General features: G+C 48.2%; 1 protein-coding gene across 2 annotated transcripts in view; it reads left to right on the top strand.

Moving 5' to 3' along the window:
- The window catches only part of ADAMTS20 (ADAM metallopeptidase with thrombospondin type 1 motif 20), a 72,950-nt gene extending 57,727 nt beyond the window's left edge, over window positions 1–15,223 (top strand). For both annotated transcript variants that reach the window (XM_058655820.1, XM_058655819.1), the window contains 11 exons: window positions 1,292–1,459; window positions 4,579–4,752; window positions 4,828–4,998; window positions 6,700–6,900; window positions 7,801–7,930; window positions 8,079–8,173; window positions 8,259–8,353; window positions 8,731–8,864; window positions 10,474–10,565; window positions 14,519–14,623; window positions 15,110–15,223. In XM_058655820.1, coding sequence (XP_058511803.1) covers window positions 1,292–1,459; window positions 4,579–4,752; window positions 4,828–4,998; window positions 6,700–6,900; window positions 7,801–7,930; window positions 8,079–8,173; window positions 8,259–8,353; window positions 8,731–8,864; window positions 10,474–10,565; window positions 14,519–14,623; window positions 15,110–15,199 — 1,455 coding nt within the window. In that variant the 3' untranslated portion in view covers window positions 15,200–15,223. The remainder of the gene's footprint in view (window positions 1–1,291; window positions 1,460–4,578; window positions 4,753–4,827; window positions 4,999–6,699; window positions 6,901–7,800; window positions 7,931–8,078; window positions 8,174–8,258; window positions 8,354–8,730; window positions 8,865–10,473; window positions 10,566–14,518; window positions 14,624–15,109) is intronic.
- The last annotated feature ends 217 nt before the right edge of the window (window positions 15,224–15,440 follow it).

Genomic DNA, 15,440 nt, shown 5'->3' with positions numbered 1-15,440 from the left:
GCTTTGCTCCGAGGCCACGGTCTGCAGAGTCCAAAGGTAGCTGTGTAGCAGAAGATGAGGGAATATCAGCTCTGCGTCTTGGAAAGTGGCAGCCAGCTGAGCCGCTCGCAGGGCTTGCTCACTGTGCACCTGCTTCCCGTGCCTTGCTCGTGCTGGCCAGACACTCCTGCTGTCATTTGTGAGAAGTGCAGGGTTTGCCTCGCATCAGCACTTCCAAAGGCGGTGGGTCCCTGACCCACTGCCCCGTAGAAGTTGTGGGAACATCACAGCAAGAGTTTAGACCGTCTCAATCATGGGACACGCACGGGATTTAAGCACGTTTCTTTCAGCAAGCTCATTGTAAATTTCAGTCTACATCAGTACTATAACCTCCAGGAATAGGATGGTGCCAGGGGCGTACGAAAGGGGGGAAGATGAGAGATTTCTGGGGTTGCAGAGTCAAGAGTTGCTCCCTCGGGGCATTGGCACTGGCTGGTGTGATGCGCACCTTCCTCACAGCTCAGCGTGTTGCCATGGGCCAAGGAGAAGTGCAGCATTTCCCTCACTGCTTATGCTGTTGCGGCATTGGTCCACTTCACGCAGGATTCTTCGCGTACCATGGTCTGTATTATCCTGCGCAACTTCCCCATGAAACTGGTCAGACATGAAGAAAGAAGTGGCATTCCTCTTCCAGATCTTGAAGGAGAGCTCAGCTTAACAAGTGTACCCAAAGCAGAATTCATTTTGTTCTTGATTTTTATTTCTTCCACTGTATCCAGAGGACTCTGAGTTTACTAATCAATACATGATTTTAATGAAATTAAAACTTTTATACTTTAATTTCAACAAAGAAATTGCTGATATGCACAGTCATGGTCAGTGATTAGCAGATGTTCTTTGTATCTGTCACTCTGTGGGTGACAGATACAGTCTCAAAGAAGACTGGCTAAATACAGGGATGAGTTGCTTAAAGTCAGGTTGCAGACCAAGTGCCCTGAGAAGTGAGAGGGTATGTGTGTGTGCTGTGACGCATGAGATCGAAGGTACTCAGGGAAGAGACTAGGAGAAGGATAGTGCCTGATGGTTTTCATAACTGGTATCTTCTGGCAGAATGAACGAGTGCACATTTTCATGGTCAGCATAGGGGGGTGTGATCTTGGGCAGGTGGCAAATCCCTGGTTCTCTTGAGTATGAAACAGTGGAGGATTATCTTAATCAGATGCTAACACTGTGATGTTCCTGTTTCATTTCATACTCCCCGACGGTCAGTGACCGGACACAATGAACCCAACGCGAGTGTATTTTTTCCTAGTGCTCATCGTCCTGTGGGAAAGGTATCAAGCAACGTAGTGTTCTCTGCGTTCACCAGTTCCAAGGGGCGGTGGGAGAACAGTACTGCAGTAACCTGCCCAAGCCACGCACCCACAAGGCCTGCAGGTCTGCCAGGTGCCCATCGTGGAAAGCCACTCGGTGGAAGGAGGTACGTGACGTGCTGTACAGGTTCAGGTATGCCGGAGAGGCTTTGCTCATTTGAAATGTACTATATTCTCTTTATCTTGTTTTGCCCTGTGCTCCAAGTTAATGCTCTATAGAATTAACACATTACCTGTACTTCTAGTTAAAATGCAAAGTAGTTGGGTTTTTTTCTTTTTTTTATGGCTGTACATTTTCTGTTTCTGAGTCCTGGGGGTGGAGGAGGGAACCGATGATAGTAGCATTCTTGTAACTGCCCTATTTCAACCCTGAAACCTTGGGCTGAGCCAAGGCTGAGTCTTGGGATGGGGTGGGAGGTGGGGACACAGTGGCCTGAGCCTGAGAGCCAGGGTGGTGGCAGAGCCAAGTCAAGCCCTGCTAGCTGTGCTCTGAGCAGAAAGGCTGGGAGAACACCAAGCTGGTAATGCAGTCTGGTCAGGAAGGCTGGTTGCCACCTGCGCCAGCATCCTCTGGGCAGCACATGCAGGAGGCAGACAGGGAGGAGCAGCTGGGCAGCTGCCAGGCAGGTCAGACCCCTTGGGGAGGAGAATCTGTAACTGGGTGCTCTCCCAAGGCCTGCTGCCCCAAAGCTTGGCTCTGCTCACAGCCATCCCCCGTGGCTCCCAGCAGGACCTGAGGCCACCAAGCCCTGTCTGTGCTGGCCCAGCCTGACCCAGTAGATGCTGAGGTCTGGTCTCCTGGGCCACAGGAGGGAAGGGCTTAGGCACGAGCCCCCTTCCCCCAGGCATTCTCTCCGCTCAGCCCAGCATCGCCCTGCATCTGTCCCCACGGACAAAACAGCCCCCCACTGGCCAAGTTCAAGATTCTCTGTGGGAAAGTCAGCCTCGGGCAGGTGTCAGTGCCTGGAGAATTGGAGCTAATATCTGGGAACCAGCGTTTCTGTTTTCAGCTGGGGATCTGCGTCTGCTTTAGGTTTTGGCCATGTCTCAGCAGACACGTGGTCTAAAGGTCTCCTTGCTGGCTCGCTGTGCTAGGTTAGCACCTCCAGGACGTGCCGAGTTGTGGCACAGAGAAGCACCGGCCCCATCCTTGCTCCATTTGCCTTGCCCTGTGACTTGTTATCTGGAAGGCTCTGTCAATTCTTTTGTGCAAGTAACTCTTCAACAATAAAGATGCATATATTTATCTGAGAGGTAAAATTACAGAGAAAGGGTGAAAGGCAGAGAGAGATCTTTTTCACTTGTGCTGGGCTGGGCCAGCCTGAAACCGGGAGCCTGGATCTCCCTCTGGGTCTCCTACATGGGTGGCAGGGGTCCAAGCGCTTAGATCTGCTGCTTTCACAGGTACATTAGCAGGAAACTGGATATAAAGCGGAGCAGCTGGAACTTGAACCAGGGTCCATATGAGTTGACAGCTTTGCAGATGGCAACTTAATCCACTGTGCCATAATGCTGGCCTCTTAAAGTAGCTCTTGAATATCCATAGCAGCTGCTTCATTTAGTTCAAGGGTCCATCACAGTCTGTCCTTGTGTGTGGCCAGTCTCATTTTTTGAACAGAGTGTTAGCATTAGGAGAGCCTGGAGTGTTTTCTCACTTGGTTTCAGGATGAGTCTGAGCCTTGCTTGGGCTGCCGGTCATCTCATGCCACCTGTTTTCCCCCTGTTGTGGACTGAACGTCTGGACTAATTGGAGTTCCTTTATACAACCTGCATTACCTGGGTCTGTTTACACAGAAAGCCCATCACTGCCATGGGGCAGTGGAAGGGAGGAAGTATTTATTTGCTGGGCACAGAGCAAGGAGCGAGGCCGCTAGTTTCTGATGATTCAAGGTCTCCCCACAGGGTTATCGGTAAAGGCTCTTAAGCTTTATGCTTTGAAATTGGACGTGGGAGGCATATGACCAGCTTATGTCCAAGTGACCTGGTTGGTTGGTGGTGTTTGTGGCCTTCTTTTGGGAGGGAGCTTTTATGATGGCCAGGTGGGCTTCATTTGGTCTGGGGGGCTACGTGCTGGTGGTAGTTGTCCTAATCTGAACACCACTGGGCAGTGCTGGCCATATTAGCCGTGGGAGAAACAAGTGACTGCGGGAGTTTGGGTGATCAGAAACGTGCAGGGCCACGCATAACACTGCCTCAGTTCAGGGAGTGCCCCAAGTGTGTGAGCAGGCAAGGACATCTTGGGCTGAGGGAGTCAGAGGAGAGGCTGGGCACTCATGGCAGCCGACTCTGCACTAGGGTGTTTCGTAGGGAGTTCAGTGCTTTTGGAAGAGAATGTTCACAGGGCATTCAGTGCTTTTATGTGAACCCTGCCTCACATCCATTTCCAATCTCCTTTATGAAGGGATCTGAGCGAGTCTGCTTGCCCCTCTCTGATGGTAGGAGGCCTTCTTGACCCGTGGAGTGGCCCCTGTCCCGATTCCCCATCTGCGTTGCCTTGGCCAGCACAGCCTCGGGCACCTACTTCATATTGCCCTGTGTGGCCCCAGACGAGCACTCCTGGAAGGAAGCGCTTCAGGCAGCGGTTGAAGCCCCAAGACTCTCAGCCCTTCGTGCTTCCTGTCTAGGGCCATTGTCAGCTATGAGTGTGGGGATGTGTTCTGTGCCTGTGACAGTCTGTACACACTTTGCATCTCACAGATAAGCAAAATGAGGCCTGGTGAATCAAGACAAGGTTATCATGGCTTATAATTCCTGCAGTAATGAGTCCTCTGCAAGGAGAGATGACCATTGGCTAACGATTTGGCGCACACCTGGACCACTAACAGGTGCCGAGCACAGGGGCTCCGGGAGGTAGGAAGACGAAGGCAGTGTGGTCTGCAGCTTGTTTGAGGAAGGTGGCATTGGAAGGTGCTGCAGAAGTGGAAGGCTGAGCACATTCAATTCAGAGAAGCATGGTTTTGATTGACATACCGACTCGTGTCGCAGTTTGTGTGAGGCTGGAGCTATCTCACTTCAAATAGAGAAAATGTATTTATATAATCATATGGGAGATCCAGACATGATGATGGCGTAACTACCTGCTGTGTTTCACTTTCTGTCTAATACGTGGTGTTGTAGCCTCAGGCTGGGCTTACAACACATAAGGAAACAGGGAGACTCCACCTGCTGTCCTGAGGTAGTTTGGTGTCAGCTGCCTATCACTAACCTCGCGTGGGCCCCTTTGCAGTGCTCTGTGACCTGTGGCCCCGGTGTCCAGCACAGGGAAGTGTTCTGCCGGCTGAGAGGTGTGGGCCCAGTGGCTGCAGAAAGGTGTGACCCGGCCAGCCGGCCTTACTCTCAGCAGCCATGTTGGCACTCGGATTGTGTGCAGCACCAGTGGACAGCAGGAGAGTGGCCGGATGTGAGTACAGACCATAAACCTTCAGAGACGCTCTCTGTGGGAGGCGTGTTTGTGATTCTGCTTTTGCCTTTGCAGTGTTCGGCATCCTGTAGGAAAGCAGAGATCTATCGGCGCGTGCAGTGCACTGATGCTCTGGGTGTCCCGGTGGGTGACAGCCTCTGTGACCCTGCGAGCAGACCACTTTCTGTCCAGAAATGCAGGAACCCTCTGTGCAAGTACATCGTGCTAACAGGCGACTCCTCCCAGGTAAGGCAGGCAGAGAAAGGGGAAGTGTTTGCTCCTGCATAAAACACTTGAGCTGAACTTGACCTGGTTGGAACTGCAAGTCCAGTCTTGACATGGGGCAGATGACGAGTATGTGTGTCAGTGAGCAGGAAAGCCACGAGCATTGGAAGGGCCACATGGAGTCGGTCACACACCTGCTGAACTGCGCTAGGTGGATGTCTTCAAGTCCATCTGAGCTGCCTTTAGCCTCCTCCAGTATGTTTTTCATCTGATTTTATGGCTTAGAGAACCATCATCCAACTTCTGTTCACTTATTTATGCATTTTCGTGTTTGAAGGGCAGTGAGACAGAAGGAGAGCCCCCACCTCTTGGTTCATCATCCCCTGCTGCTGCCCACGGTGCACCCCAGGGTCTTTCGCAGCTGGGGCTGGGCCAGCCTGAGGCCTGGCGCCTGGAACCCCTGCTGCCTTCCCCACGTGGAAGTCAGGGGCCCAGGCAGCATCTCAACCATTGATTCACTACTCAACTTTTCAAAACCACAAAATGTAGATATCAACAATAATATCCTGCTTTGCTAACTTCTGCGTGAACCTTAGAGAAGTCCGGTTCGACCCTCACCACAACCCACTCCCGAGCACCACACCACTCACTTCCCTGTCGTCACCCACCCCACTGATCATCCCGCTTAGGACAGCCATGTGAGTGGAACCATCAACTGCATGAGCCTTCCTGTCTGCCTCTTTCCTGTCACGGTAGTGTTGAAGTTCATCTCTCACTGTAGCTCTTGCAGCTCTTCAGGGTTGTGTCGTGGGACTTCCTGGACTTTGCTCGTTCATTCCGCGGCCAGTGGCCGTGCAGGTCTTGTCACCTGTGTAGTCTCTGGAGGAGCAGTGCCAGTGCTGTCCGTCCTCTGGGTATGTACCCCGCAGTGCAGTCGCTGGCGCCGTGAGAACGCTGCGTTTAGCTGCCGAGCAGCTGCTCTCCGTAGTTGCTGTACTGCCTTCTGTTCTTGCCAGTGACTTCTCCACAGCTCCAGCGGCGAGCCTCGTGGCATCCTGTGCATGTGAAGTGCCGTCTCAGTCGCTGCTGGAATTGTCGTTTTATGTATTTCTTAGCTGATGGGACATCTTTGGATATGTGTGTACCCAATGTGTGATTCATCTTTTTATTGTTGAGTTGTAAAGTTTTTCTTTTCCTCACATTTCTGGGTACCCACTTTTATCAGTTACATGCTTTGCAAATAATTTCTCCAATACTCTGAGTTATCTGTCACTTTCCTGATAGTGTCCTTGGAAACACAAATGTTTTAGTGGTGACACAGTCGTATTTATTGTTGCTGGTGTTCCTTGTATGTTAAGTGTCATTTGTAAGACACCCATTGCAGGGGTGAGAAGATTCACACTCAGGTTTTCTTCTGTGACTTTTGGCACTTCCTGTACATTTAGGTTTTTTATATATTTTGAGTCTTTTTTTTGACATCCAACTTTATCCTTTCATATGTGGCTATGCAGTGGTTAGCGTACAGTTTTTACAGAAGATGTTTGTTTCTCCCACGTTGAATTATCTGAGCGTCTTTTTCAGGAATTGATGACCATGAATGCATTAGTGTACTCTTTTGGCCCATGTGCATTGGAGCTTTTGTTGAGAGATCTGGGCATGGGGCTAGTTCAGTGGGATGTTAAGCATCTGACAAATCCCAGAAGCCCACCCACCCCCTTTTAGTGTGCAGACAACTGTGGATTCAGTTCCCCGCAGCAGATCGCATACTGCACCGGCGTGCCCTCGGCCAGGAAGCACACACCCCAGCGGCCCCAGCCCGTGGTCTACCGAGAGTGCCCTCTGCTGGCTTCCCCTCAGGCTTACAACTGCATTGCGAAGAAGTGTTTGAACGCAGCCACCTGGAAGGTTGGCAAGTGGAGCAAGGTCAGTGTGCAAAGATGTGGACTGTCTAGGTGTGGCCTGTGCAGTCTGTCTGCCCTCATGGAGCCTCAGACCCTGCCGTCGGAAGCCCACTCTCTGAGCTGTGTGCAATAGCTATGTTTCTGTTTGCCATGACTTGCTTAGAAACAGAGGTCATCACACCGACTTGTTTTGTGTACACTGGCTCGCTTCAAAGTCAATTCCTGGTTAAGTGAAAAAAATCAGTCTAAGACTCGGGAAGGTTATTTGCACTGTGTGCCATGTTTAACTACATTATTGAAAGACAAACATTATTTTGCCAACCTAGAATAAGGGACAGGCAAAGTTGATGGAAAATTTACATTATGCTTTAAATCAGTTTTCTGCAAACTTTTTGAAGCTTTCTAATTTAATGGTAAAGAACTCTTGGTAATCTTCATAACTGTCATTCATGTTTATGAGGGAACCCTAAAAAACTGTCATTCATGTTTATGAGGGAGAGATGGAATAAAAATTCAGTTTATTTGGTACAGAAAGCTTTGAAATCCATGCAACTTTTTCATAATATTCATTTTCCATGAAATTTTAAAGATCCTATGCTTGCTGAATTTCAATTTTATATATCAAAATGAAGGTAACTTTTTAATTATGGAATACATTTGCAACATTCTGCTGCTGTAACTTAACAAAGTAAATGACAGAGGACCAGCCCCTGAGAAACAGCCAATCCAGACTTGTGCCCAAGGACTTTGATGTTTCTTTCCATCTGTGACCATCCTGTCTCTGGTGTCCTTTCCCGTCTCAGGAGACCCGAACCTCCCACTCCTCAGGCTCATTCCAGAACACTTTGAGAGGAGGAGACATGGGTTTTTTGGTCATATGATTCGTTGTATATTTTGCCTTCACATTTTAACGTGTCTGCAGTGCTCGGTGACCTGTGGAACTGGGACAGTGCGCAGAAGGGTGGAGTGCATGACTGAAGATGGGTGGCCCAGTGACTTGTGTTTGAAGCATTTAAGACCAGAAGCTCAAAAGAAGTGCTATGCCAGCGACTGTGAGTAACAGACGTCAAAAACCTGCCTAGTACTTAAATGTTCCTAAAAAATGCCAAAGTGGAATATTTGTAGTGGTCACCCAAAGAAGTGTCATGGTGCCAGAGCCTAGCAGCACATGCTTGGTACATTCTGTTAATGTCCTTGAAGGTCAATCACTGAGCACCTGCAAGGAAGTCCAGACGAACACACACGTCACAGAGGATGGAGACTACTTCCTTACCATCGAGGGGAGACTCATTAAGGTAGGAGAGGGACAGCTCCTGTGTGGTTTTAGCACCCCCTGCTGGCTTTGGCGAAGCCTCTCACATGCTCGCCGTTCCCCATCAGATCCACTGTGCCGGCATGCGCTCGGGAAACCCCAAGGAGTACCTGCCGCTGGTCAGAGGTGAACAAGACAACTTTTCGGAGGTGTATGGCCCCAGGTGTGAGCTGTGTCCTTTTCTGTCTGTGCGTTGCCATTGTCCTTCCAGCCGCAGGGGTGACACATGGTGTCCTGGCCACAAGTTGTCCATGTCCACGTGAGCATAGCAGCCGCTCCCTGGGCGGATGACTGGCAAAGCTGCGGTTCAAGGATGGGAAAACACGGCAGGAAGGAGTGGGAGACCACGCCCATTTAGTGGATGTCAAGTTCATTCTGAATGATTTTCCCATTGAGAAGTTTTACTTCTTTCTTGTGTAGCTGGTTAACAAGCAGGTTTTTTTTTTTTACCTTCTCACTTCTGTCCACAGCTTTCTGCTTATCCATAATGTTGGTCTAATAGCTACATCTGATTCTGAAAATATTCCAATATTGTTGCAGACTACAAAACCCCTATGAATGCCCTTTTAATGGGAGTAGGAGGGAAGACTGTGAGTGTCAACACGACTACCTCGCTGCTGGGTACACGGTCTTCAGCAAAATAAGAATTGATCTCACTTCCATGCAGATCAAAAGTAAGCAAGAATCCCAGTGCCTGCGTTTGCTGATGGAAGGTTAGCGGTGCACTGGGAGATGTGATAGCCACGGCAGAGTAGAACTTGGCATGGAGCAGCCATTACTTGAATTTGTTAAAAGAGCAGTTATTAGCTCATTCTTTTTTCAGCGTAGTGAGTACCATGGAGACCCTCAGTGAAAATGGAGTGATGATGATGGGTCACTGCTCTTCCTCTGCCGTAACACCTCCAAACACATTAAGGTTAAGGCAGTTAACCATCTCAGTATACTGGATAAGCTATTTTGCAGGGTTTTAACTAATCCTTAGTGTTTAGTTCACACTATAATTTATTAAGTATTTTCCCATACATTATTTAATTTGATCTGTTCAACCACCCTCTCTAAATTGAAGCAAGTATGTCATAATGTAATACATTAATGTTTTTATCATAAAGTTGAGCGACAAGTCCCAGGCCATAATGTTAGTACTTGGCACAGAAGGGGGATGAATTCCAAACCGCAACCCCCAGAGACCCACGTTGTGGCTCACTCTGCCTGGGGAGATATCTGATTCTGTCAAGTTCAACACATTTCTGGATCCTGTGCGCCTGCTACTCTTGAGCCATGGATCCACGTTTGGGGAATAAGACAGTGATTGGAGATATTTCTACATAAATAACGATATAAATAATTTTAAGAAACAGGCAACATAAGGGTACTTCAAAAAGTCTTGGAAAAATAGAACTGAAAGATATGCTGCCTTTGGTGGAAAAATGATTTTTGAGAACCATACTTAGTTTGTTTTCTAATATGCATTTCCATGGCATTTTAAAAGATTCACTTACTTTTATCAGAAAGGCAGATCCACAGAGAGAAGAAAAGACAGAGATGATCTGTCATCCACTGGTTCGCTCCCCAAGTGCCCACAGTGGCTGCGGCTGAGCCGGTCTGAAGCCAGGAGTCTCTTCTGGGTCTCCCTTGCAAGTGGCCCTTTCCCAGGCCACAAGCAGGGAGCTGGGTGGGAAGTGGGGCAGCTGGGATACGAACCGGTGCCTGTATGGGATCCTGGCATGTGCAAGGAAGGCACTTAGCCATTGAGCCATCGACCCAGGCCCCACCATGGAATTTTTAAAGACCATCCATATGTATGGCTTTAAAATTCTTTGCACCAAAATAAACTTAGGTTTAATTCCATTTTCATGAAATTTTTAAGTCCTTCTTATGCTTACATAATCAAAAAAGTGCCACATTTTTGGAATGGTATTTTGAATGGCCCAAGCTAATTAATACTTATGCTGTGTATAATTATTTGCATATGGCTTTGTCATAATTTTTACCTGTTAATCTTTCTCCAATGATTTTACTGTTGGTATCATTTTACCTATTATAAGAACTTACCATGACACAGACTATAATGGAGGATTTAATTAGTTTTTAAATCATACTCTTTAATTCCAAATATAGCAGCCATTTTCTGGGGCAGTATATGAGATGAACATTTTTGTGTCCAGGAGAATTTACCCATGGAGAGCCTGCCCTGTGATGGTCACAGTCATGGCAGGGTTGTTGTTGGAAAGCCGCAAGCCTGACCATGAAACGTGTTAAGCAGGTTCGTTTTCTATCTTCTAGCCACGGATCTTCTATTTGCCAGGACAATTTTTGGAAAACCAGTTCCACTGGCCACAGCTGGAGATTGCTACAGTGCCGCCCGGTGTCCACAGGTATTTCATTTTTAAAATATATTTTTCTGTCACAATGAAAAAGAAATAGAATGTTTCTTTTCACTCATTTTTTAAAACCAGAATGATGTTTTAAAAAGTAAAACATAAAGTAAAACTAAAGTAAAAACAAAAGTAAAACTAAAAAATACATTTCATTTTAACAAGGCGTTGTGTATAGTCCATGTAGACACCATTTTCATGATAAAGTAGAAAGTTGTATCCAGTTGAGCATTTTACTACACTGTTAGGTAGTTTCACGGCTAACTGAAGCTGGAGTCAAATCTTCTATGAGAGTAATGATTAGCATGTTGATGTCGCTTTGATGACGGGTAGTAAATGCTTTGCCACAGCTGTCTCTTCATGGAATTTCCAGTTCGTATTTGTCGTCATCCAACATACCAAGTATTCTTTACATTAGGAACGGAGAACATTTACTTGGTTTAGAGAAATCTTGGAAAAGGTCAAGGGATAGTAGAATTGAAAGCAAAAACAGGTAAGAAAAGATCTAGACTAAACATAAAAGCCTTAGTGTAGCTGCAGAAATTCAAATAGAATCTGGCAGTGCAGGTGCGCTGTTCACCCATCATGATTACCCTGTGACTTACGTAGGCATGGGTCGATTTACAAACAACCTGGCATGTTGTTTGCTATTCTAGCCATGTCGTGCTAGGTGTGCTGGCCAGGAGGCTTGACGCAGACAGGGCTCCCACTTCTGTCATCAGGCAACGGTGTTGGATCTTGTCAAACGCTTCTCCCGCACGTGGTAGGGCTACCCAGGGGCTCTCACGCACTTCCTCACTGACAGCCACGTCACACTCCCCGGTTCCGAGCAGCACCCCGGCTGGATGATGCACTGTCCACGCTCCTGGACTGGGTGTGATGCTTTGTGGCTGGTTTTTCACCTGTGTGTATGAGAGGTCCTGCTCTCTCATGTTTTCTTTGCAGTGTCTGTGTCTGAAACAGTCCTTTCAGAAAATAAATCAGGAAATGTTTGTTCCTCCTCATTTGGGGAAGAGTTCATTCAGCGTGGAATGTGGCTGGAACGCGCCAGCAGCGCCTGTCAGGCTGCGCTTTGCTACGTAGATGCTCTTGCTGTAACTAATCAATCTCTTTATGAACTATGATATGTTCAAGTTTCCTGGCCCTCTTTGCTTAGTGTCTGTAGTTGATGCCTCTTAGAGACGTGGTCCGTTCCCTGTAAGCGTCTGCTTGGTTGTGACTGGTGGTTCCCACCCCGACCTCCCTCACTTGGAAAGGTCGGTAACGAGTTCCCTCTTTCACTCCCAGTCTGGGTAACTGGAGTGTCACGCTTGTTTTTGACTCATTCTAACTGGAGGTTTATTTTATTCTTCTTTTAAAAACTCTACCTTTTGGAATTGTATGTTTTCTTTATTTGGTCAGTTTGTTTTCTAATCATTATTATATCTTTCATTCCTCTTGGCTTAGGTTTAATTCACTCCTGTTTTCCCCCCATGTAGAAGTGTAAGTTACTGATCTGAGATATTTTTGCTAGGCATTTGTAGTTATAAATTTCCCTAAAAACCTTTCTTAACTTATTTCCTTTCATCTCTCTGCTGTCTTTGAATCATTGATTACTTAAGAGAGTGGCATTAAATATCCAAATCATTGTAAGTTTCCCCAACTTCCCTCTGGTTTTGATTCTTCTTTTCATCCTGTTATGGCATTATTTCAGCCCTGCTGAATTTCTCCAGCCTCGTCTCACTGCAGGGGAATGTCTGCGCGTGCTCAGGGGCCTGCGTGGCACGGGGGTCCGTCAGCTGCTGCACCCTCAGCTCCTCCTGCTGCTCCTGCTCCTCCTGCTCCTCCTCTGCATGGCACGGGGCGGGTCAGCTGCTGCACCCTCCTCTGCATGGCACGGGGCGGGTCAGCTGCTGCACCCTCCTCTGCATGGCACGGGGCGGGTCAGCTGCTGCACCCTCCTCTGCATGGCACGGGGCGGGTCAGCTGCTGCACCCTCCTCTGCGTGGCACGGGGCCGTCAGCTGCTGCACCCTCGGCTCCTCCTGCTCCTCTGCGTGGCACGGGGCGGGTCAGCTGCTGCACCCTTGGCTCCTGCTCCTCACCACTGAAGCTCGGCTGCTGTAGAGATGCCGGGCTCGCAGGTGCATCCGGTCTCATGCACGTGGAGGTTGTTGTACACAACTTGTGTGATTTGTGTATGACTTACATTTGATGCCTTTTAGGGAATATGACAGAGGAAATGAGGACAGTGACAGCTTAACAGAACTTGATGGGTGGACTTTTTATTTAGCACTTCCAGTTCTCTGTTTCTTCTTGGGGATTTGGGATGGCATCTGTGCAATTACTTAGTCCGAAGCCATCTCACTCCCCCATCTCATTTCTGTCCTCATTGTGAAATATATTAAGTTTATATATACATGTATATATGTATATGTGTTTATATTTGTTTTTAATCCCAATAGAGAAGAGGTAAGACAGGTAATATCAGTGTTGTAAGAGTTATTACGAAATTTCTTTAATATACTCTTCATGGACACAGACACACACACACACAGGAAGAGTTTAAAAGGAGAACTGATTTTTGTACCAAAATGATTGTCCTGAAATGAGTTGGTTCTTGTGCTATGAATAATCTCCATCTAATGAGGTATACGTCGCTCCACAGTCTGATCCAGTGACACCGAGGTTCCCTGTCAGTAGTCGTGTCCCAGGATGTGTGTGTATTCATTAGACTTGAAACGCAGAGAGGCCTAGGGAGAGAGGCCTTCATCACCAGGGCCAGGGCACACTAACGTCAGTCCTTACTTACCACCCGAGTGTCAACGATTCAAACACTTAAGGTGTCCTCTTGTGTCTCCCAGGATGGCAATTAGCAGGAAGCTGGAACCAGAAGCAGAACAGGAAGTTGAACCAGGCACTCCAGAATGGGTTGTGGGTGTCTGAGGTAGCACCTTAACCAGATGTAAATATATAAATTGTATATATTTTATTCACTTTTCAAAAAAGATTTAATTTTTATTTATTTGAAAAGCAGAGTTAGAGTGAGCAAGCAAGAGAGAGATCTTCCATTAGTGGTTCCCTTCCAAGACAGTCTCCCAACAGCTGGGGCCAGGAGCCCTGAGCTCCCTCTGTCTCTCACGTGGGTGCAGGCACTCAAGCATTTGGCCTAGGCTTTCCTAGGCTCATTGACAGGAAGCTGTATTGCAAGTGGAGCTGCCAGGACTCAAACCAGTGCCTTAATGGGATGACACCATCACAGGCAGAGGCTCCACAGGGCCATGCCTTCGCCCTTTTCCTTAGTCTACAGATATAGAAAGCTGAGCTGGTAATAGTCTGAAATATTTTGGTAAAAATGGTCCTTACTCTCAAAAGCATTGGGTTAGAAAGCTACTGGTGACCACCCCCACCCCCAAACTAGGACGCATGCAGATCCAGTGGCCCCCACACCCACATTTCCTTGGGGTGGTTTGGAAACGCCTGTGAGCCAGCCAGGACAGCTGTATGGTGTTTAGTCATCGTGTGTGATGAGTGAAGAGCTGACATTCTTAGCACACAAGGGAAGGGTGCAGGAGCAGGAGACTGCAGTAAATGCATCGAGCCAGAGGAGCAGGACAGGCATTGCAGGTGGGAGTCAGCTCGAATGTGGAGGTGTGCAGTCTGCCGGTCCCTGCCCCAGCACCTCTGCAGCACCACTCCGCAGCTCTGCTTGTCAAGGCCTGGAGTTGTGCTTGGAGGGCCGTGACTTCTGCACAAGCGCCAGGCAGTTAGTGCCTGTGCTAGAGGCTTGTCTGTGGTCCCTTTTAAGCTGGTCCACTTTTCTTTACGTAAAAAGTTGTGTCAACATTCTTTCATTCTGTCTGAGAAGGTCCTTCCATGTCCACTGTTACACACGTCATTCCCACAGCATTTCCAGCGGAGAGCATCATTAAACATTTCACAAATCCCTCTGTCTTGTTTTTGCTTGAAATGCAGGGACAGTTTAGCATCAACTTGGCAGGAACAGGGATGAGGATTTCCAGCACGGCCAAGTGGCTCGCTCAGGGGAACTACGCCTCAGTGGTCATTCGCAGATCACAGGTGAGTGCAGAGGCCTGCCTGGGCTTCTCCAGCAGTAGCCATTGTTTCCCAGCAGGTTCTGCCTTTCCATGGTGCCACCCTCTGCGTGTTCCTCCAGGATGTTTCTCTCATGCTCACAGGAAATGTTTGGGATCCAGTTTGTCAATGAGAACTTTGTGTAAATTATTTAAATGTTGGTCAAAGAATTGGGAGAGGCTCGAGTCCACTCACTAAGCCACGTGGCTGCCATCTTGGAAATGTGTGGATCGAGATGCCGTTGTCTGCCTTGCTGCATGGTCCAGAATCACAGGTTATAGATGCCACTCGGGCTGGCTTGGCCAAGAGCCCCACTCTGCACTTGCTGCAAGAATAGCTCTGACCTTAGGAGCTGTTCTTGCAGGGAGCTCTGGCTGATGAATTTAGCGCAGCTGCTTTTCCCGCTGGCTGTCCTTTCAGATTCCAGCTCGAATAAGGTTCTATTATGTCTCATTCTTTTCGCATTTTCAGGATGGAACCAAAGTGTATGGCAGGTGCGGTGGGTTCTGCGGGAAGTGTGCTCCGCACGTGGCCACCGGGCTCCCAGTTCAAGTGCTGTGAGTGTTCAGACGTGGGGTGCAGAGCTGTTGCCGGGACACACAAGTAATTGGCGCTCCTCCTTCACTCCTGCCTCTGTGCTTCCGACGGCTCTGCCTCTCCTGCAGGTGCTCAGCAGCGAGTCCTGTCACTGCTCTGTGGTTTTTACCCTCCTAAGTAAACGGAACAGTATGACTCTGATAGGATCTTTGTGCGAGGGACTGCAAAGCTGTTTGGATGAGCTGCACTGAGACAGTGTGTAGTT

Source organism: Ochotona princeps, chromosome 27, assembly GCF_030435755.1.
Source record: "Ochotona princeps isolate mOchPri1 chromosome 27, mOchPri1.hap1, whole genome shotgun sequence".
In the NCBI taxonomy this organism is placed as follows: domain Eukaryota; kingdom Metazoa; phylum Chordata; class Mammalia; order Lagomorpha; family Ochotonidae; genus Ochotona; species Ochotona princeps.
Note: the sequence above shows the minus strand (reverse complement) of the source record. Positions and strands in the feature narration are given on the sequence as shown.